Source organism: Narcine bancroftii, chromosome 1, assembly GCF_036971445.1.
Source record: "Narcine bancroftii isolate sNarBan1 chromosome 1, sNarBan1.hap1, whole genome shotgun sequence".
Lineage (NCBI taxonomy): Eukaryota > Metazoa > Chordata > Chondrichthyes > Torpediniformes > Narcinidae > Narcine > Narcine bancroftii.
This window is the reverse complement of record NC_091469.1, coordinates 112,333,009-112,354,621: the sequence shown is the minus strand read 5'-3', so window position 1 is coordinate 112,354,621 and position 21,613 is coordinate 112,333,009. Positions and strand designations below refer to the sequence as shown.

The 21,613-nt window shown below is 40.2% G+C and overlaps 1 protein-coding gene across 7 annotated transcripts in view; it reads left to right on the top strand.

Moving 5' to 3' along the window:
* xrcc4 (X-ray repair complementing defective repair in Chinese hamster cells 4) overlaps positions 1-21,613 on the top strand; it is a 534,233-nt gene that overhangs the window by 496,443 nt on the left and 16,177 nt on the right. The window contains exon 8 of one of the 7 annotated variants that reach the window (XM_069936303.1): positions 8,370-8,462. The exons of the other annotated variants lie outside the window; for them this stretch is intronic. Within the exon in view, the coding sequence (XP_069792404.1) occupies positions 8,370-8,439 (70 nt within the window). The 3' untranslated portion in view covers positions 8,440-8,462. The remainder of the gene's footprint in view (positions 1-8,369; positions 8,463-21,613) is intronic. 7 annotated transcript variants of the gene reach the window in all.

Sequence of the window (21,613 nt, the reverse complement as noted above, 5' to 3'; positions counted from 1 at the left end):
TCAGCGACCCGCCCAAGCCCGCAGCACAAGCAGATTTTCTCTACCGCTTCAAGCACAAGACCATAGACTCAGTCAACCGTGTTACATGGCCACTGCCAAGGGCAACACTCATGTCCAGTCTACCACATGAACAGGCCCCACCCCACCAGAAAACAGAATGGCGTGACCCAAAATGGTGCTTCTACCATCACCGTTGGGGGGTATCCGCATGCAGGTGCCACCAGTCTTGCTCGTTTCCAGGAAACGAAAGGGCCAGCCGCCTTGAGTGGCTGCAGCAGCTGACCGACCAAACAGCCTTCTCCACTCTGGGACAAGATCTCAGGCCACAGGTTCCTTGTGAACATGGGGGCAGAGATAAGCATCATTCCCTCTACATCTCTCGAGACACACTCAAGACCTCATGGCCCCTTCTTGCGTGCAGCCAACAACACCGCCATTAAAACTTTTGGTAAGAGGCAAATTCCTGTACGTTTCAGCGGGACCACTTTCAGTTGGTCATTCACACTGGCTTCGATGGACAAGCCTCTATTAGGCACGGATTTCCTTCGGATACACTCTCTACTGGTGGACCTCCAGGGCAGAAGAGTAGTCCACACAGAGACTTTCCAAATGGTGCCCCTTGGTACGGCTAATGAACTGTCCACCCAGCTTCCCAGTTTGCCTCCATGGGCAATACATTTGCCTCCTTGCTAACTATCCCTCTATCCTGTGCCCCCAGTTCACCTCCGTCGTGCCAAAGCATGGTGTCCAGTTCCACATTGCGACCATAGGCCCGCCATTGCATTCTTGAGCCCCTCGCCTAGCCCCAGACAAATTCAACCTCACCAAGGACAAGTTTAAATTCCCCATTCTGACAGCCTGTGGGCCTCATCCCTCCTCTTGGAGCCCAGATCCAATGGCAGCTGGAGAATCTCAGTGATGCAACAATGCCCGACTGCTACCCCATTCCCCACATCCAGGATTTCACGGCGTATCTCCATGGCATGGAGCTCTTCTCTAAGGTTGACTTCATCTGGGGATACCTTCAGATTCCCTTGCGCCCAGACGATGTCCAAAAGACCGCCATCATCACCTCTTTTGGCTTTTTTTAATTCCTCATCATTGCCCTTCAGCTTGAAGAATGTGGCCCAAATTTTCCAGTGCCTCATGGACACGGTCAGCAGAAACTTTCCCTTCCTTTTCATCTTCCTTTTCATCTTCCTTGATGATATCCTGCTAGCCAGCAGGATGCCCAAGGAGCACATTGCACACCTTTACCATTTTTTCAGCTGCCTTGTAGAGTTCAGCCTCACCATCAACCTAGCAAAGTGTCAATGTGGCCTCAAAGAGATCAACTTTTTGGACCACAAATTTACCAAAGATGGTTCCATTCCTCTAATCGACAAGGTGGAAGCTATATGACAGTTCACCAAACCAACGACACTGAAGGGGCTACAAGAGTTTGTGGGTATGGTGAATTTTTACAACAGGTTAATCCCCGTGGCAGCCAAGATTATGCGCCCTCTCTTTGCTCTAATGTCAGGCTCAATGAAGGAGCTCACGTGGACGGACAAAGCTCATAATGCTTTCAAGAAGATCGTGGAGGCCCTGGCTCATACAACAATGTTAGTTCACTCACGAATGGACGTACTAACGGTCCAAACAGTCGATGCGTCCAGCAGTAGGCGCTGTCCTGGAACAGTTCATTGACAATTCATGGAGACCCCTTGCCTTTTTCAGTCACCACCTGCGACCGCCTGAACTGAAGTACAGCGCGTTCAACAGAGAGCTGCTAGCCCTCTACCTGGCCATCCGCCATTTCCGCTACTTTCTGGAGGGTGGCTGTTCACTGTCTACATGGATCACAAGCTGCTCACTTTCGCCTTCTCCAATCCTCCGACCCATGATCCGCTTGACAACAGAGGCACTTATCCTACATCTCTGAATTCACCACCTCCATCCGCAATCTCTTAGGCAAACAAAATGTTGTTGTTGGCGCACTCTCCAGGCCAGCGGTTAATGTCTTATCGCAAGACATCAACTACCATGACCTGGCTCAAGCCCAGCAAGACGACCCTGAAACACACAACTTCAGAACTGCAGTCATGGGATTGCAGTTCCAGGACCTCCCACTAGATGCCACTGGCCAACCCCAACCGCTGGTCCCTGCCCAATGGAGCAGAACAGTTTTTGACACGATACATGGCTTGATTCTCACCCCTCCATCCGAATGAAAGTGCAGATGGTGTCCTTCAAATTTGTCTGGCACAGCCTACGCAAGCAAATCACAGAGTGGGCGATAACCTCCATGGACTGACAGACGGCAAAGGTCCAGCAACATAACAAGCACCACATCCAGCAGTTTGACGCTCCAACCCGCAGGTTCCAGCATGTCCACATCGACATAGTTGGACCCTAGCCAGTCTCCCAAGGGTCGTGCTACCTGCTCACAGTGGTGGACAAGTTCACTGAATGGCCAGAGGCCATTCCCCTCCCGGACGCCTCCACTGATACATGCGCCAGGGCTTTCCTCTCCACCTGGGTCTCCCATTTTGGTTTCCCAGCACACATAATGACCAACCGAGGAGCCCAGTTCATCTCTGACCTGTGGAATGAGTTCTCCAAACTCCTGGGCACCCAATTACATCACATTACGGCCTACCATTCTCAGGCCAAAGGGCTAGTTGAGCACTTCCATTGTCACCTGAAATCAGCACTGATGGCACAGCTCGAGAAGCCCAACTTGGATAGATTAACTACTCTGGGTTCTCCTGGGGATACGCACAGCACCCAAGGATGACCTCAAAGCCTTTTCAGCCTAACTAGTCTATGGCGAGACCCTTGCAGTCCTGGGCCTGTTCCTTCCTTTGGCACACAATCAAACTACTGACACCACAGTCGTCCTCGAGAGGCTGCGAGACAAATTGGGCTCACTCACACCACCATCACCATCATGACACGGACAGCCACCTTTCAACTACCACCCCCCAGACTTATTCTCCTACAAGTATGTATTCACGCGAAGGGCCACACACAAGACTCCCTTTCAGTGCCCTTATAAGGGACCCTACAAGGTGGTGCAAAGGAATGCGTCCACCTTTATACTCGACTTTGGGGGCAAGGAAGAACTGTTCACACTGGACCACATGAAACCAGCCCACCTGGACATGTCACAACCAGTACAGGTTCCCCCACCAGTATGAAGGGGTCGGCTGCCATGATAGCAGACCTCACTCTTGATTCATCGTGAGACCATCGGTGCTGCTTTAGGGGTGGGGGGGTTGTGTGGCGATGCACATAGCTTGTCACGCACGGTGAGTGGGGCAGCCAAGGCAAAGATGGCGTCGCGGGACCTTCTCTTCCGGTCCAGACCGGAGGAGCACATGCACGCTTGCGTCAGCGTGACACAAGCTCCGGAGCACGAGGGCCAGGCCAGACACAGCCTTAAAGTCTGCTACTTTCTCTCAGCAAAAAGTGTTTTAATCAAAACTGCGGCCATTTTAACATTAGTTCTCCCTTCTGATATATACTAAAATTTTCAGAAGGTAGAAGATTACAAGTTAATCCCTAAAATCATATTCCCATCATTCCTATAGGAATCACCAAGTTTGCTGAGAGAAAATGAATGAAGATACTCAGAAGGAATTATAGAAACGTGCAATAAATTAGTCTCCATTAATTTGAACATATACAAGGATCAATGACTCAAGCTGTGGATATCTCTGACCCACACAGTCTGACTGAAACAGTAAACATGACATAGAGATCTTTAAAAGAACCATAATTCATAAATATTGTTTAACTTGAATCATATTATCTGAAGTTTCATGTTTCCTTGTTTTCTTTCTATGTTCTTACTCATTTTTTTGCAGAGCTGTACATATGAGTTATCTGAAGTTGTACAGTTCAAAATTTTGCCCAGACAAAAGCAGAGGTATTGTTCTACAAGGACTCATTCTAACGATGCAGGAATTCATGGAAAGAAATCTCTGCATCAACTCTGCGTACTGACTGCAGATATTCCTCTAACATGGGTTCATCCAATGCAGAAGATATTACATTTGGAGCATTAAATCAAGTACACTAGATTGAAAGAAATGCAATGGAAAGAACAGTGGGGAAGTCTGACCTTGAATCTTCAATTACGGTGTGCAAATCTGGTCACGGTGCCATTAAAAGCATATACAATCATTCAACAGGTGTAAAAACAAGCAGTCCGTCTGATCTATAACATGGAGGAGATCAGCTCTCAGGAATTGTTTGTGAAACTGAATCTATCCAATCCAGTAAAGAGGAGCTTCATTAGTTTTTATAAATGTTATGGTATGAATGGATCTAGTAAGCCCTGAGTATTCTTTAAAACAACACAGCTGATTAAGATCAAAGGCATTAATTTAAAATAATAAAAAGAATCTAAAATTAATAGCAAGAATAAATTCTCTACACCAGTGATAATATGTTGGGATTTATTTAATATATATTTTTTTTCTTTGGTTTGGCTTCGCGGACGAAGATTTATGGAGGGGTAATGTCCACGTCAGCTGCAGGCTCGTTTGTGGCTGACAAGTCCGATGTGGGACAGGCAGGCACGGTTGCAGCGGTTGCAGGGGAAAATTGGTTGGTTGGGGTTGGGTGTTGGGTTTTCCCTCCTTTGTCTTTTGTCAGTGAGGTGGGCTCTGCGGTCTTCTTCAAAGGAGGTTGCTACCCACCGAACTGTGAGGCGCCAAGATGCACAGTTTGAGTCGATATCAGCCCACTGGCAATGGTCAATGTGGCAGGCACCAAGAGCTTTCTTTAGGCAGTCCTTGTACCTCTTCTTTGGTGCACCTCTGTCTCGGTGGCCAGTGGAGAGCTCGCCATAGAACACGATCTTGGGAAGGCGATGGTCCTCCATTCTGGAGACGTGACCTTATATATATGCAAGCAGAAAAAGCTGGAAGCACTGCAGGACAATTGTGAAAACAGAAAAAGCATAAACATTTCAGATGGAAGGCAATTCATCAGAAGTAGGATAGAGAGAAAACAGGTTGGTTTTAAGTTGCAGACAGGTTGGGGAGAGATAAATGGATCAAAGGGAAATAACTGATAAGTGAGGCCAAGGTTGCTGTGCAGTTAAGTGGGGATAGTGGCATCCAGGCAATGCATTCATTAATAGAGACAGTTCAGAGACAGAAAGAGAATGAGATCAGACAAACATAAAAATATGAAATGAAAGAAGTTTTAAGATGAGAACACAAAGGAACATTGAAGCTATAAAATGTAGATCTACAAAATGTTCCAAGCAGGACAAGCTGTGCTAATTGAGAGAGAAAAAAATTGAGCCAGTACCATGGATGGCCATTTCTGATACAGACAGAGAAGGTGAGTTATCTGAAGTTCAAAATTTTGCCCAGACAAAAGCAGAGGTATTGTTCTACAAGGACTCATTCTAACGATGCAGGAATTCATGGAAAGAAATCTCTGCATCAACTCTGCGTACTGACTGCAGATATTCCTCTAACATGGGTTCATCCAATGCAGAAGATATTACATTTGGAGCATTAAATCAAGTACACTAGATTGAAAGAAATGCAGGTGAATTGCTGCTTCATCCAGTGGACTCTTTAGTTCCTGGATGATGGGGGAAAAATGTGTTAAAAGGAGATGGAGGAGTGGGTCAGGAATGGAATATTACTTTAAAAAAAAGGGTAAACAAAAGGGGAAAGGAAGACGTCTATTATTGGAATCTTATTGAAAGTAGTGGAAATTCCAAAGGATGGTCTATTGAGTTCAGAAACTGTTGCTGTAGAAGGTGAGGACCAGGAGACCTCTATCTTTGCCTTGCATTGGAGCTAGGGGGTTAAGAGCAGGGATGAAGGAAATAGATGAAGAATAGTTGAGGGCATGCTCAATTCTACCTGAAATAGAGTTGTGTGAGGTAGTTCAAGTCGGCTGAAACAAAGGCAGACATGTTGCATGGAAAGGCCAATGTAACTTTGGCCTGTGATCTGGGGAAAGAGAGTGTAACCGAAGGGGAATTTATGGAAATGAGTTCAGCTGGACAAATGAGTGAGCAGAGAGGAATTGATTGGCTCTGTTCAGGGGAAGAAGCAGAGGGCTCCTGGACCACTCCATGCAATGAAAATGTAGAGGGATTGTATGTCCAAAGTACAATCCCTTGGGATTAATTTCTCAAGCCAAACATTGAAATTTATATTCTTGTAAACTTTCAAGAACCAGACCAGGAAGCTGTGGATCTTTCCTGGCTTAAGTGGCAGCATGGCCAGTTTCACCTCATAGCACCAGCCAAGATCATGTCATCTTGTACAAAAGCTCCCGTTTCCCTCTGACATCCAGAAAACTAATTGCAAAGGTCTGTTGTGATTGTGTACTTACCTTCATCAAGAGGAGGAGAGTGAGAGTGTTGCTGCTTCACAGTGTTTCAACAAAAACTTCATTCCCAGCTGTTTTATCCGGCCACTCTGCAGGTACCACCATAGCATCTTCTGCTATCTACTCATTTCCACCCCCCCCCCTTTCCAATTGAAATGAGCTCCCAGGTATGACAGAACTATTACCCTGACTGCAAGGCAGCCATCAGTTGTCAGATCAACCTGGAGCTCTACACGTCCTATGTCTACCTTTCCGTGTCCTACTATTTTGACTGTGATGGTATTATATTGAAGAACTTTGCCCATTTTTTTCTGGAGCAGTCTCATGAGGAGCATGAGCCTGCTGAGAAACTGATGAAGCTACAGAACCAGTGTGGAGGTCCACATCTTATTCCAGGATATCAAGAAAACAGATCATGATGAATGGGGAAGTGGTTTAGATGCAATGCTCTGCTCTTTGGAGTTGGAGAAGAGCATCAATCAAACTAGTTACATGGTGGGACAGCTCCAATCAGTCACCTCCTTGCATGGCTCAGAGGCTGGGAGTGGGGGGGTGGGAGTGGTTGCTGTCATGGTTGTGTAATTAACCGTCAGGAAAAGAGTGAGGATGTCAGGATTAGTGGGCCAATAAGAAGGTCAGAGGAGTTTAGCTGGGTGATGTTTGGGGAGTTGAAGAATGCAATGTTCTGTCTAGTGGAAAAAAAAGAAAATTGACTTCATGGTGTGCAGAAAGAAATGAGTGAATTTATTCTTTATTTGTTTGTAAGCTGTGTAAATCAGGCCATTGCAGGTCCACTGCAGATTTCTTTGGTGCAGATTTACCTTTCTTACGGCCAGGCATCAATTCTAGAAGATTTTGAGGTTCCAACAATGGTGACACAATCAAGCAGACTAAAGCAATCGCACTGAAGAATTCTAACATACAACAAACAAGGATGTGAGCATGAGCTATTAACCAATTTGTTAAACATTTTACAGCAGGTGAAAGATTATGCAGAGGCTGAAGTATTTTTTTATTTAAAAATCTGAAATTTTCTAATAATTATTTGAGATGATTACAATCCACACCAGAGAGATTTCTAAACAACAATAATGGTTTAGTATACCATTAAAAGCTAATTCACACCTCATGTAACCAAGGATTACATTTTCAACTTTTTTCACAAAATATTTTGCAAATTCAAAAAAATGTTGAACAGCAGTCCCTGCAATTTACTCTGCAATGTCTGAATTTTCCTATTTAACAATCCATATAGGTAATCAAAAAGTTGCTGTCACAACAGTAAGCGCTCAGCACATCACTGTTACTTCTGAGTGCAAGTTCTCGATCAATAAATTTTCAGTCCCTGACCCACACTTTTATGAAGCTTTGTATACAAGTCTGCTCAATGATACTGCTCAGTCATAGGTAGAATTGATGAAAGGTTGTACATTGACCAGTGTACAATATCAAGATAATGCAACAGTGACATGAAGGCTTCTTGCCAAGGAAACCTTGGCTGCCATAGAATATCATATGGCTTTCTCACTGAGAAATGTATGAATAATCTGGCTTGAAATACAGGTTATCAATGTGTAAGGAAAGTTGCTGAGCCAATACTGTGGTTTATAATGCTGCATCACAATTTTTCAGTGATCATTCCTTTCCCTGAAATCTCTGCACTCTTTCACAGAAACCATTAATAATAAATAGATCCAACTGAGATATTATTGTATGGATGTTATTCTGCAGCTCTATAGACCACACACTTAGTGTAAAAAAAGGTTCAATTCAATGTCGTTGTGTTCTTTTCTCAAAATAAATCTGCTGACTGACAGTTTAACCCTTCTCAGCCCATTGAGGTAACAAAATATATATTTTAAGCTTAAAGATCAACTAATCAAAGCAACTTCATTCTTCACAGTATGAAGCAGCTGAAAATAATGATACATTAATAAACAGATCAAAGTAACTGTAAACTTTTCAGGGTAAAACTTTAAATATACTGTTGGATTTACATTGACCTTTTGTCTCTAAAGTCAGTTAACTGGATATCAAAAGAGACAGATGTTTTCTGCAAATGTTCATGCCAGCCTGAACTTGTATTAATTTAAGATCAAGACCGGAATGTGGTAAGAGCTCTGCTGTTCCCTCTTCATTTGTATTTCAGCTTGAATACTAGAATAAATAAGCTTGAAAGGGAAAGGGTATTAAAAGAGTAAATTATTTAAGGACTTAAGCTGCCACTTTGTAGTTGAATAGGCTGTGCATTCTGTTCATTTGAATGCACAACCATGCAACAGAAAATGCAATGGTCATCTGAAATTATTTAACATCTTGGGGAAAAAAAAGGTTAAATTTGAATCTCCTCTTAAAAGGACTTTCCACATAAAGATCTTTAACATAAGTGGCCACATTATGAAATTCAGAGCAAAAAAATACGAAAGACCTAGTGTAGGAACTCAGCAGGTCAGGCAGCATCTGCAGAGGCAAAGGGATGTTCAAATGTTTCAGGACGAGTTCCTGAGAAAGGAAATGGGATATAGTATCAAGAGATGAAGGGAAGGGTTGAGGCTGGAGCTGCCAAGCAATAGGTGGATCCAGGAAAGCAGGATTGATGGGCAGATGAAGCCAGGCAGAGAGGGAAGATTTGTGATGGTGACAGAGGCTAGGAGGTGATAAGTGGAGACCAAGGGTGTTGTTCCTTTTGTTTACACTTTTCCAGATTACAGCATCTGCAGTTACTGCTTTCAAAATATTTAGCAGTTTTTTTTAAATTTTGACTAGGAAGGATAGAAGCTATATATTCTTTTTATATCACATGAACATGCACAGTCATGTATTTTAATATGCCTTATTACAAGAAAAAAAGGTTTGCCAAACACTCTTTTATCAAGACCATCTCTTTGGGATATGATGCCAAGTTTCTCTTTAACCTTAAAAAAAATTATCTGTCTAGTTAACCAAATTCTTTTTGAAATGCTCAAATGTTTCCAAGATTTTCTTGCCAGTATCTTTTAAACTTCTAATAGTTTCCAGTATATGGATACATTTTGTGCAACTTTTTACTATGTACATCTGGAGACAGATATGCTTTCCTCCCTTCTTACATAAAAGAAATTGAAATCTTCTCCATTTGTTAATTTAACTCTGAGTGATCTCCAGCTGGATTAAACTATTAAACTACTTGCAGTACTTCAACAAATAATTTATATTGGTACTGCATTGGGAGAGTGAAATGATGGATTCTGCATAACCTGTCGAGTTTCTCCAGCCTGCTTATGTATTGCACTTCACCAAGTTGAACTGAATCTGCCACTCCTTATTCCAGTCCCCATCTGATTTAGATTCTGTTGCAACCCCATGTAAACTTCTTCATACCACAGATTTTCATGTCATTGGTAAATTTACCTAGCCACAAACATCCTTGTTCAAATCACATATATATTACAAAAAAACAAGAGCCTGAATATAGAACCTTGACTCACTGCACTGATACCAGACCTCCAGTTCAAAAAACTGCCCTCTACAATCATTCTCACAATCTTACTGAGCCAAATTTTTATCCATTTGGCTCATTGGCATTCTATTCCATATATCCTAACCCTCCACACCAATCTACAATGTGGGACCTTATCAAATGACTTAAAAAAGATATCAACTCCCTTGTCTTCATCTGCCCTCTTTGTTAAAAAGATGATCACGTTTACGAAACATGATTGGCCACATCCAAATGCTGATTCTATCTCTTAGAATCCTCTCTAGCAGTTTCCCTAGATGTCGGATGAACAGATCTGTAGTTTACTTGGGTTATCCCTACAGCACCATTTAAACAATGGTAACACATTTTTCATCTTCCAGTCCTCCTGACTGTTTCTTCTCCTGTCCTCAAGTGATGAGTTTAAAACGTATGTTAATGCCCCAATAATTTCCTTCTGCCTCCCCACCATGCACCTGGTCTATGCCCAGAGATCTATCTTCCTTGATACAATCTGAGAGTACCAACACCTGTTCATTATTAATTCAAATGCGCTCTGGGCTATTTTTAGTTACTTCTCTCACCTCCCAATCCTGCTTATCAGTAAAAACATTCACATAATATTCGTTTGAGATCTTCCCCACTTCCTCTGACTCTACACATAAGTGACCATCCTTATTCTTAAGGAGACCTATTCTTTCCTTCACCACTCTTTAGTTCTTAATATTCTCCCTTACATTGCCAAAGCTAACTCATCATCTTTTTAGCCTTCCTATATCCCTCTTCACTATGAATCTGCATTCCTTATTCTCCTCAGTGATTCCCTTGATCCTATCTACCAGTATTTAATATATGCCTCAATTTTCTTTCTGAGCTGTACTTCTGTATCGCTTGTTAACCAGGGTTCTTTTACTTTGCCATTCCTATATTTTACCCAACTAGGAACATGTTCATCTTGGACATTTGCATCCAGTCAATTATTGCCAACTTCTGCCTAATCTTTCAAAATTGGCCTTGCACCAGTGTTGGATTTTCATTTGAAGACCACTGTTGCAGTGGAAAATTCTCCTAGGCACATTTAACAAAGTTCACCCCATCCAATAATCAAACACTAGCATCGAGAGAATTTACGACGAAGCCTGCTATTTAAAAGCGATATCATAAAATGTTGGATGTGTTAGTGTTGAGAGAGGGAATAATATCCTTTAATATACTTCAAAGGACATTTTATCAATATAAGCAATGTTATGAAGATTGCCTCCAGCACACTCCTGGAAGACGGATTGTTCTGTTCACAGAATTGGTCTTCATCCAGATCCAGTTGGTCATATTAGTCATTAAGCTTTTACTATTGGGATGTCAGCAATTTCTTTTAGCATCAAAATTTGTATGCACTACAAACAAAATAATAGATACAATTCTGTTGTTGTTCCGCTGCTGCAGATGATCCAGATGATGATCCAGATAAATCCTTGGTGCACTTAGGTTAAAACCTCCAGTTAATTCCTATGACTTGTGACTTAAATCTGTTCACAGTTAAGAACCCTTTGCTGTCAGATATTTTCTGATAACATTACAAAGAGTCTTAATACCAATATCTCGAGTAAAACAAGCAAATTATTCTGAATTTTGACCTTCTTTATTCATAAAATTGTTGGTGAAGCAAATATATAGGAATAAAACTGTTAAAATGATCAAGAGTAAGACCAAAGAATTTGGATTTTAAAAAGCTGTCCAAGCCAAAATTGGTAAAAATGAGATTCACTATGAGAAAAAGCCAAAATGAGAACCAGGAAATATGAATAAAATATGGAGGTAATGGCTAAATACATCTTTCAGCTACGTCTCCAATGGAACTGCTCTGATACAATTGGAAAAAAAATCCCCTGAAATATGTTTTTTCTCAGCCTAAATAAAGCTCTTTTTTTTCATACTTGTTTGTACTGGTTACATTGACAAACATGGCTGGTACATCTCCCCAAACATATATGGAAACAACAGTTGCATGCAAAGACTACTGGGGTAGTAGATGAGGGCAAGGGGAACCGTGCTCTGTTATGTTGGGGGTCTAGGGATGGGTGACTGGAAGTAGTGGAACTTGTATCTTAAATCATTCTTATCTTTGGCACAGAGAGCCACCAATACTACATCATTCAGGCTTTTCTGTCTTCCACTCATCCTGCAGGTGAACATCAGTTTTTGCAAGGTTGCAAACATATCAGCACCTAAAGCTGCCTGTGTTCAGCATGGCATTATCCAAGTGGCTTATGGTTCATTGTGGATGGAGGGATTACATACATTTAATGCTAATTTCCTAATTATTGCCTGCTGTTCACTTGCCCTGTGGGTTTCAAACTTTCATCTGAATTCTTAAAAATGAAAAGGAAGCCTTTTCATGGAAAATTGAATTTTCTCCATGACTGCATAGAAAAGCAAAATATGAAAAGAAGTTTTGTCTACATGGAAAAGGTGAGTTAAGTTGTAGCAGAGGTAGAGATATTTCTGAGAAAATCAAAACCACGAGATGAAGCTTCTCCTCTCATTGTTTTTGGTGTGGAGGAAAACTAAGATGAAATAATTGACTAAAGCACTGATAAAAATGCAACGAGGATAGTGAATTATTGCCACAGGATAAAATTCCAACCACAACCTTAAGTGAAAGTGCAATGGGAAACCCTGATCATGCATTTTTTGGTTGTCTATTTATTGAATCTTCTCATCTGCTATTCCTACCGAAGTCTTAAGAGAACCAGATTGTACTTCTCGAGTGGAATCCAAGTTAACGAAGGAGCTCTGCACATCAATTTAATTGGGCATGCCTGTCTCAGTGTATTACTTCAAAGCATCCCAAGAAAACTTTATGCAAATACAATATGTCACTGGAATTGATGTTTTCTATCATATGCATTGACATAAACATATATTTGCCATTTTGATGGATTAAAAGTCAGTGCATTAATGCTGCTCAAATGTTTGACCAACAACATTATTAGCATAATTCATGAGGAGGCACAAGAGATATAATATGGCATCTAAATGCAAACTTGTTGATTGGGATTCTACTTTGCAAATGAGCAGAACAATTGAAAATTGTTCTTTCAAAAACTCAAAGTTCAAAAGATCTTTTGTGCTTGTGAAGTTTTCATTTGTAATGTTCCTGTTTCCATACAGTTTGGGCCGGATTGTAGCAGATGGAATTTTAAAAAATGCTCAGACTAATAGCTAAGACTGATGGGTAATTAACTTCTCAATGATTCATCTGTGTAACACCCTGGGTTACTTTACAGAAGGAGCATCTGGTTCGCATGTGTACAATAGTTTGCCTACAGTGATTGACATCTGCAGTTTCCTCATAAAGAACTGTTGTTGCAGATGTATGGCTCTGCCCCCTTTGTGTTCTTATGCAGTCGTTTTTTTTTCAGCTAGCTCCAATTCACGTGAAGGGTTTAAATTGGAAGTAAATGTAGATTAAAGCATGGTATTAACGAAAGTTCACTCTCTTAATTAACATGCCATCTGAAAATAAATGTGTGCGTGTGTGTGGCCCAAAATGATTGTTATATCATATTAAGACTGTGCTATGACAGTAATCCATCCGATTTTAAAAATAAATAAACCTGTGTTTTGTACTTTTTAATTATTTCATAAAAGTGCCTGGAGGGAGCACAATTTATTGATATTTTGCAAATTAGATGGCAACAACCAGAGTCAATTTGCATTTAGGACAGTTGTTTCATCAAAGTAGTTCCTTTTGGGAATTATAAAATGATATTGTGTAGAAGACCATTTATCCCTTCATGCCTGTGCCAGCTCTTTGAAAATTAGTCTTTCTTCCTTCCTTTTCCCAATAGTAATATATTTTTTTTGTTTCCCCTTATCAAATTTCCTTTTGAAAATTACTCCTGAGTCTTTAAGGCAAAGGATTCTGATTTAAACAGTTTGGTGTGTAAAGAAAGATCCCCAAGACCCCTCTCTCATTGAAATAGTGATGAAGTTTAATCAGACTATAAAAGAAGCAGCATATTGTGGCTAATTTTTAAAGAAATGAATTAAAAGGTAACATGGAATTTGTATCAAATTATTCATAAACCACTCCTCGAGTACTGTTAAAATAACCCTGGTTTCCATGTTGCAGAAGGGTTATAGTGGTTGGAAAGGGTACCAACAAAAAAAAGATTTGCTTCATTAAAATCAAAAGTTAAAATTCTCAGAAAAGATTGATGAGGTTGGGTCTCTTCACTAGGAATGAGACTTGAAGATGAACAAGAAATCTACAGATGCTGGGGTCTAGTGCACTACGCAAGTGCTGGAAAAACTCAGCAGATCACACAAAATCCATAGAAAGTAAAAGACTGTAGACAGTTTCAGGCCTTGACCTGCACTGTTCTGCCTTAAGGTTATTAAACAGGTGGATAAAATAGACAAAGAGAAAATTTTTCTGCTTGCTGCAAAGATCTGATCTCAAAGCCATAAATGTAGAATGGTCACCAAGAATTCATTAGAGTTTTCAGGTAAAGCATTTATACTCAGAGGGCATCTCTTTTTCTGACTATGTAGATGTGAGGGGAAGTTGGATAAACCTATTTAGGAGAAAGCCATAAATTGATGGAGTTAGATCAGTGGATCTCAACCTTTTTCTTTTCACTCACGTTCCACTTTAAGTAATCCCCATGCAATCGGTGCTCTGTAATTAGTAAGGCATTGCATACTGTGACAAGATCAAACCAGCAACCACAAAGAAGGCATATCACACAGCAGTAAAGATGAACAATTACTTTATTAACAAAAATTCACCTTCAAACTTTAATTCAAACCCCCCCCCCCACCCCACCATCTTTTATAATAATGCCCACTGGTTACTGTGCAAATTTCTATAACAGTGTCAAACTAATAAATTCCCCAGCCTAGATATAACATATGTAATTAAAGTCTTAAGTTATATTTCCATCCAGCCCACAGAAAAACTTGGACACAAAACAAACACAAAACACACAAGATTCACAAAACTTCGATCTCAACTGAAGCAAAGATCATAAACAAAATTCAGTTTGTTTGGTAAACTGAAGCCAAAAGATCTTTGAGAGAGAGCACAAAATTCAAAGTTGTCCTCTTGTGTTGCTTGCAGAGAGGAACTATGGCTTGGTTCCGATCCTTCTGACTGCCTTTGGAATGTTCATCCCGTTTTGAAATCCCAACATTCTAAACTGTCTTCCAGACAACGACTCAAGTTTTAGGCCTTCTTCCACTCCACAGCACCCCCAGTGGTGGTTTATCGTCCAAGTCCAGAAATTTTTAGATTATTTTCTGCACATACTCAATCCGTCTCCCACTCTCTAGGCAGTCCACCTTTACCTTGGCTCTCTTAGGCAAACTGTCACTTTTCAACATAAAACCACACAACACATGAGTCAATACACAACACAGAACTCTGTAACACCTCCCCTGCTAAAAAAAAATTGGTCTACAAGAACAAATTATTAATAATTAATGGAAGTATTACATAAATAAAATAAAATTAACACTCCATTTTTTTTACAGTAACTATGTCAGTGGTTCCCAACCTTTTTCTTTCAACTCACATACCACTTTAAGTATTCCTTATGCCATAGGTGCTCTGTGATTAGTAAGGGATTGCTTACGGTGGGTGGGATGTGGGTGGAAAGAAAAAAGTTGAAAACCACTATTGTAATCGTACCTAATTGACTCATTATGTGCACAGTTTCATAACTCCAAAGGAAATGGGCCAATTACAATTTTTATCAAGCAAAATATTTCAGTAACAATTGGATCTACAATAGTAATTCTTAACCTTTCCTTCCCACTCACATCCCATCTTAAACAATCCCTTACTTATCACAGAGCACTGATGGTATAGGGATTACTTAAAGTGGTATGTGAGTGGAAAGAAAAAGGTTGGGAACCACTAAAGTATGTGATTAGATTCCTATCTATCCAGATTAACATCTTGACAAACAATCTGCTATTATGTAATCCGTTCCCTTTATTTGTGTGATAATTAGATCATACTCTTGTAACATGAAGGTCCAGTTCAATAACCGTCTGTTCTTATTTTTCATTTTAGACAGAAACCTAATGGATTATGATCAGCATATATTATTAATGGTTTTTGAACAGTACAAATATACACATCAAAATGTTGCAATGCTAAAACAAGCGCTAATAACTCCTTCGCAATGGTTGAATAATTTTGTTGATGGTCATTAAATGTTTTTGAGAAGTATGCAATAGGATGTTCTACTCCATCACCATCCTCCTTCTGTAACAGTACAGCACCAACCGCTTCGTCACTGGTGTCCACGGCTAAAGAGAACTGTTTTTCAAAGTTAGGAGACACAAGTAACTTCAGAAATGCTTCCTGGCATGCATCTGACCAGATAAATTTTTCTTTCTTTCCAAGTAGTTTTGTTAATTGGAGTGCAATTTCTGCAAAGTTTTTTTAAAATCTACGATAGTATCCAATCATACCTAGAAATCTCTGAAGAGCTTTCTTATTACTGGGGATAGGGAACACAGTGATAGACAATACTTTCGCTCCAACTGGTGCCACCTGTCCCTGTCCAACAACATAACACAGATAAATTACAGTAACATGTCCAAACTCACTCTTGTGCAAATTCACTGTGAGGTGTGCTTCCACCAGTCTCTGAAATAACTGCTCTAATTCAAGCATGTGTTCTTCCCATGTATCTTTACTAATTACTAAATCATCAATATAGGCTCCTGTGTACTCTAAACCCTCAACTACTGCATTAATCGTTCTCTGACATGTGCCAGGTGCATTTTTCATCCCGAAAGGCATAATATTATTATCACACAATCCCAAAGGTGTAACAAATGCAGAAATCTCCCTGCCTCTCTCTGTCAAAGGAACACACCAGTATCCTTTTAACAGATTGATATTTGTAAGAAATTTAGCCTTCCCCACCTTATCTATACAATCATCTATTCTGGGTATAGGGAACACATCAATCTTTGTCACCATGTTTACTTTTTTTAGTCATCTGGCTTAGGCACCAGAATACAGGGTGAACTCAAATTTGAACTTGATTTTCAGTGATGTCATTTTTGAGCATATAATCCACCTCTTGATCCAACAATCTGCTCTTTTCCTGATTAACTAGGTAAGGATGCTGCTTAATAGGCTTAGCATCACCGACCTCCACATCATGACAAGCCACAGTAGTTCTTGGAACATCTGGGAATATATAAGTAATGTCTTCATTTCTTCCCTTTCTGATTTTACTCAAATGCATTAACTTGGTGTCTAAGTTATGCAAAACTATTGAATTTTCCAGCCTGGGGCTTATCACTTCCTGTGCTCCATGACCTTCCCCGAAACCTATCTCCTCCTTACTTTTTCTATAACTAGCACCTTGGTTGGAATTCTAGTCTCCCCCTCAGTCATTTTCTCAAATTAAGTTTAAGCATATTCACGTGACAGACCTGCGTCTCTCTTCGACAATCAGGCATCTCAATGACATAGGTGACATGGTTAATTTTTGATTTTATCTTATATGGTCCTGAAAACTGAGCTCTCAAAGGGTTTGACTGCATTGGTAACAAAACCAATACTTTGTCACCAGATTTAATGTCCCTAATTTTTGGGTTTTTATCATACTGAATTTTCATTTTTCCCTGAGAAGTTTTTAAATTTTTCCTTGTCATCTCGCAAGCCTGATGTAATCTGTTTTTAAATTTGAAAACATTATCCAACAGATTTGATTGTATATCATTATGTATCCACTCTTCCTTCAACAATAGTAATGGACCCCTGACTTGATGACCAAACACTAACTCAAATGGACTAAAGCCAAGAAACTCCTGAGTTGCCTCTCTAACAGCAAACAATAACAAATGGATTCCTTCATCCCAAACCTTTTTATTTTACACGCAATAAGCCCTCATCATATTTTTCACAGTTAAATGGAACCTTTCCAAGACCCCTTGACTTTCAGGATGATAGGCAGACGACACAATTTGATGGGCTCCCAATTCATACACCACCTGTTGAAATATTCCAGACATAAAATTACTCCCTTGGTCCGATTGAATTTCCCTTGGTAGGCCAAACAGTGTGAAAAATTTTAGCATAGCCTTCACAATCATCTTTGCTTTAATGTTTCTCAGGGAATAGCCTCTGGAAACCTTGAAGCTGTCCACATGAGTGTTAACAAATATTAATTTCCCACTTTGTTTTTTGGCAATGGGCCAAAACAATCCACTATCACTTTTGAGAAGGGCTCCCCAAAAGCAGGGATGGGTTGTAAAGCTGCCACTGGTGGTCCTTGATTAGGCTTGCGCACCAGTTGACAAGTGTGACAGGTTCTACAAAAGTTCACAACATCCTTTCTTAATTTCAGCCAATAAAACTGTTTCCTTATCTCTACCGTCTTCTTCCTCCAAGATGACCTCCTAAAGGTGGACTATGAACCAACTTTAATATTTCATTCCTGTAAGTTTTGGGAATTACAACTTGCTTTACAACCGCCCAGTTTTCACTGGCAGGGTATCACTTGTGGTCTCCACTTTCTCATCAATATTCCATCTTGAACAAAGTAACCTACTGGCAGTTTCAATTTCCTGGTTAGACAGAATCTTATCTCTTATCCCAGCAAGATCAGGATCATGCTTTTGTCTAGCTTTTAATTCTTGTCTTGACAACAGCAAAGCTGGATCCTTAGGTTTGTCCTCAATACTTGCCTCCACTACAGGATCATCGCAGACTTTCTCTACCTCTACCTTTTTTCTAGACATGGCTCTAGTAATGGCACATGCAGGGTAGATTTCCAAATCCTTTTCGGACTCATAAACCAATGGCTTACTTGGAAGTTTCACCGCAGGTATGACTTTACCCTCTGCTAAATCATTCCCTAAACAAAAGAGAAACTCCATCCAGCGGCAGACTTTATCTTATCCCTATCGTAACCGGGCCATTAACTAAGTCTGATTTCATCACTATTCTGTGCAAAAGTATAGGCTCTGCTTCACCACCAATGCCTTTAGTTAAATTCACATCTCCAGTATTGGTCTCCTCACCAAAATTCAAGGTGTTGCTTAATACAAGCGATTGGGTTGCTCCAGTATGCCGCAGAATTTTAACTGGCACTTGCTTGGATCCTTCTTTAACCGAAATGAAACCTTCAGTCATGAATGGTTTAAAAATATCTCTAATTTTCTCACTCTGAACACAGGCAGTTGGTACCACCCCTTTCTCTTTCTTCCTTTTCAATACAGGACAATTTGCTATTATGTGCCCTGGCTTCTTACCATAGTGGCAAATAACACTAAATTTTTTCCTTCACCCATTTCTCTTCCTCTCTTCCTTTAACCTCACTTCTAGATTTTCTTTCTACTCTACTTGGATTATCAGCAGTATTCCTTTGAAAGGTTTTCCATGCTGTCCACTTAGACTCATGGGTTAAAGCATATTCTTCTGCAAATTTAGCCAATTTTTGCCAAGTTTTTATATTTTTCTGTGTCAAGTACACTTGAATATCATCACAATATTTTTAATCTCCTCAATCAGAATGATTTCCCTCAATAAATCAAAGTAATTTTCTACTTTCATTGCGGCACACCACCGATCAAAACACACAACCTTCCTATAAGTAAAATCCATGTAAGATTGGGTTGCTGCTTTTTTAAATCTCCTGAACTTTTGTCTATAAGCTTCTGGGACTAGTTCATAAGATTGGAGTAAAGCCTGCTTTACAAATTCGTAATCAGCTGCTTGTTGTTCTGTGAGACACGAGTACACTTGTTGGGCTTTCCCTTTAAGAACACTTTGTAGCAGGAGTGACCACTGGTCTGGTGGTCATTTTAAATTTACAGCTACTTTCTCAAAATGCTGAAAATACTGGTCTATTTCAGCTTCCTCAAATGGAGAGACTAATGTCACTTCTCCACTGACCAGAATCCTCTCCTCCTGACCAGCATGAGGGTTTTGGGCTTCTCCCTCTCCTTGGGTTAGGGTCAGTTTTAATTTAGCTAGTTCTAGCTCATGCTTCTGTTCTTTCTCTCTCTCCTCCATTTCTGCCTGCCTTATTGCTTCCTGTTTGGCTTTCCTTTCTGTCTCACTTTTTTCCTCTAACTCTAGTTTTCTCAAAGCAAGCTTTACTTCCTCTGAAGTTTTCTCCTTTGGAAACTGTTCTAATGCAGCTTCTTCAAATACCCCCTTTCCTACATAGTGCTTAACAATCTTTCAGGAAATTTCCTTTTTTTTCATCCCAGTTCTTACTGTAAGAAGTTTTAACTTGCCAACTATAACCATCAGTTCTGACTTTTTAGCCATTTTAAATTAACCACTGAAGGGTTCGCTATGAACTGGTCAATATTCATAGTTGCTGGTTTTTCTGCTGGTGATTGTTAAACTCACCGTTTATTTTTAATTTCAAGCTAGAGGTTGAGTCAAAACTCAGACGACTGCTAACTAAGCACAAGTCAATCACCCCAAAAACTTCCAAATCGGTTTGATCCTGGACAATCCCCCCCCCCCCCAAATTATGTTACAAGATCAAACCAGCAACCACAAAGAAGGCATATTACACAGGGGTAAAGATGAACAATTACTTTATTAACAAAAAATTCACCTTCAAACTTTAATTCAAAATCCCCCTTTTATAACAATGCCCACTGGTTACTATGCAAATTTCTATAACAGTGTCAAACTAATAAATTCCCCAGCCTAAATATAGCATATGTAGTTAAAGTCTAAGTTATATTTCCAACCAGCCCACCGAAAAACTTAGACACAAAACACACAAGACTCAGAAAACTTGGATCTCAACCGAAGCAAAGATCATAAACAAAATTCAGTTTGTTTGGTAGGAATGTGTGGCCTTTGTTTAAACACATTATATCTAGTTTGGTTATAATGGTTCCAATTGACAAATAGTTAACCGATGAACAGAGTGACAGAAATTACTGAAGAAAATACTGGAGGGAAAATGATCACTGTGGAATCAAACTCAAGCAACAAGCTAATGCCATCAGGGATGTCATTTAGCCAAAGAAAAGAAAGTTCCTACAGCCCACCATGTGTTTTGCAAAACATTTTTTTAATTTTATTTTAAAATTTTCCATACATGTAATCATAGCCAAATGTAAAATGCAATAATCAAATATTGATATCAAATCCATTATACACTGCACTGCACGCCCCTAGACCATCAGGCAGTACAGCAGGCTCGCGCGACTGTCCCTGATCGGCTGACTCATGATGTCGGGCGCGCGAATCAGAGCCGGCCGAACCCAAAACGGAACCGGTGCCATCTTGCAATTGCGAAATCAGCGCTGGAGTTATACTCAGCCAACCTGAAATACTTTGAGACTTTGGGGCTCCTACAGATGACTTCGTGGCATCAGCTTGATAGGTTGGCCTCAATTCTTCAACACTTTTGAAAGGTAATTTCTTTTGTAACTGTGTCTTGGATTTCTTCACATTTGTAGTCATTTTGAATCTCCACTGTTCAGAAATCTATAAAAAAGACTATTTTTAACCACTTTCACAATTTAGTTATTAATAAGTCAAACTGGAGGAAGGTGGAACTATACGTCTTCTTTCTACACCATCTTGCCATCTAGGCATGTTTCATTTTCTAGAATAGATCTGTTTTTGATTTTGGCACATTTGCAAGGTGGAGGAGTGCAGGCTGAATATAAGAGTAAGGTCATATCTGATAATTTTATGTTGTTTATTTCTTGTGTAAGTCCTGAAGTGTTACAATCAACTTACCAGTGGAGGTTTAATGCAAGAAACCAGAGTTTATTACTTTTGTTAAGGAA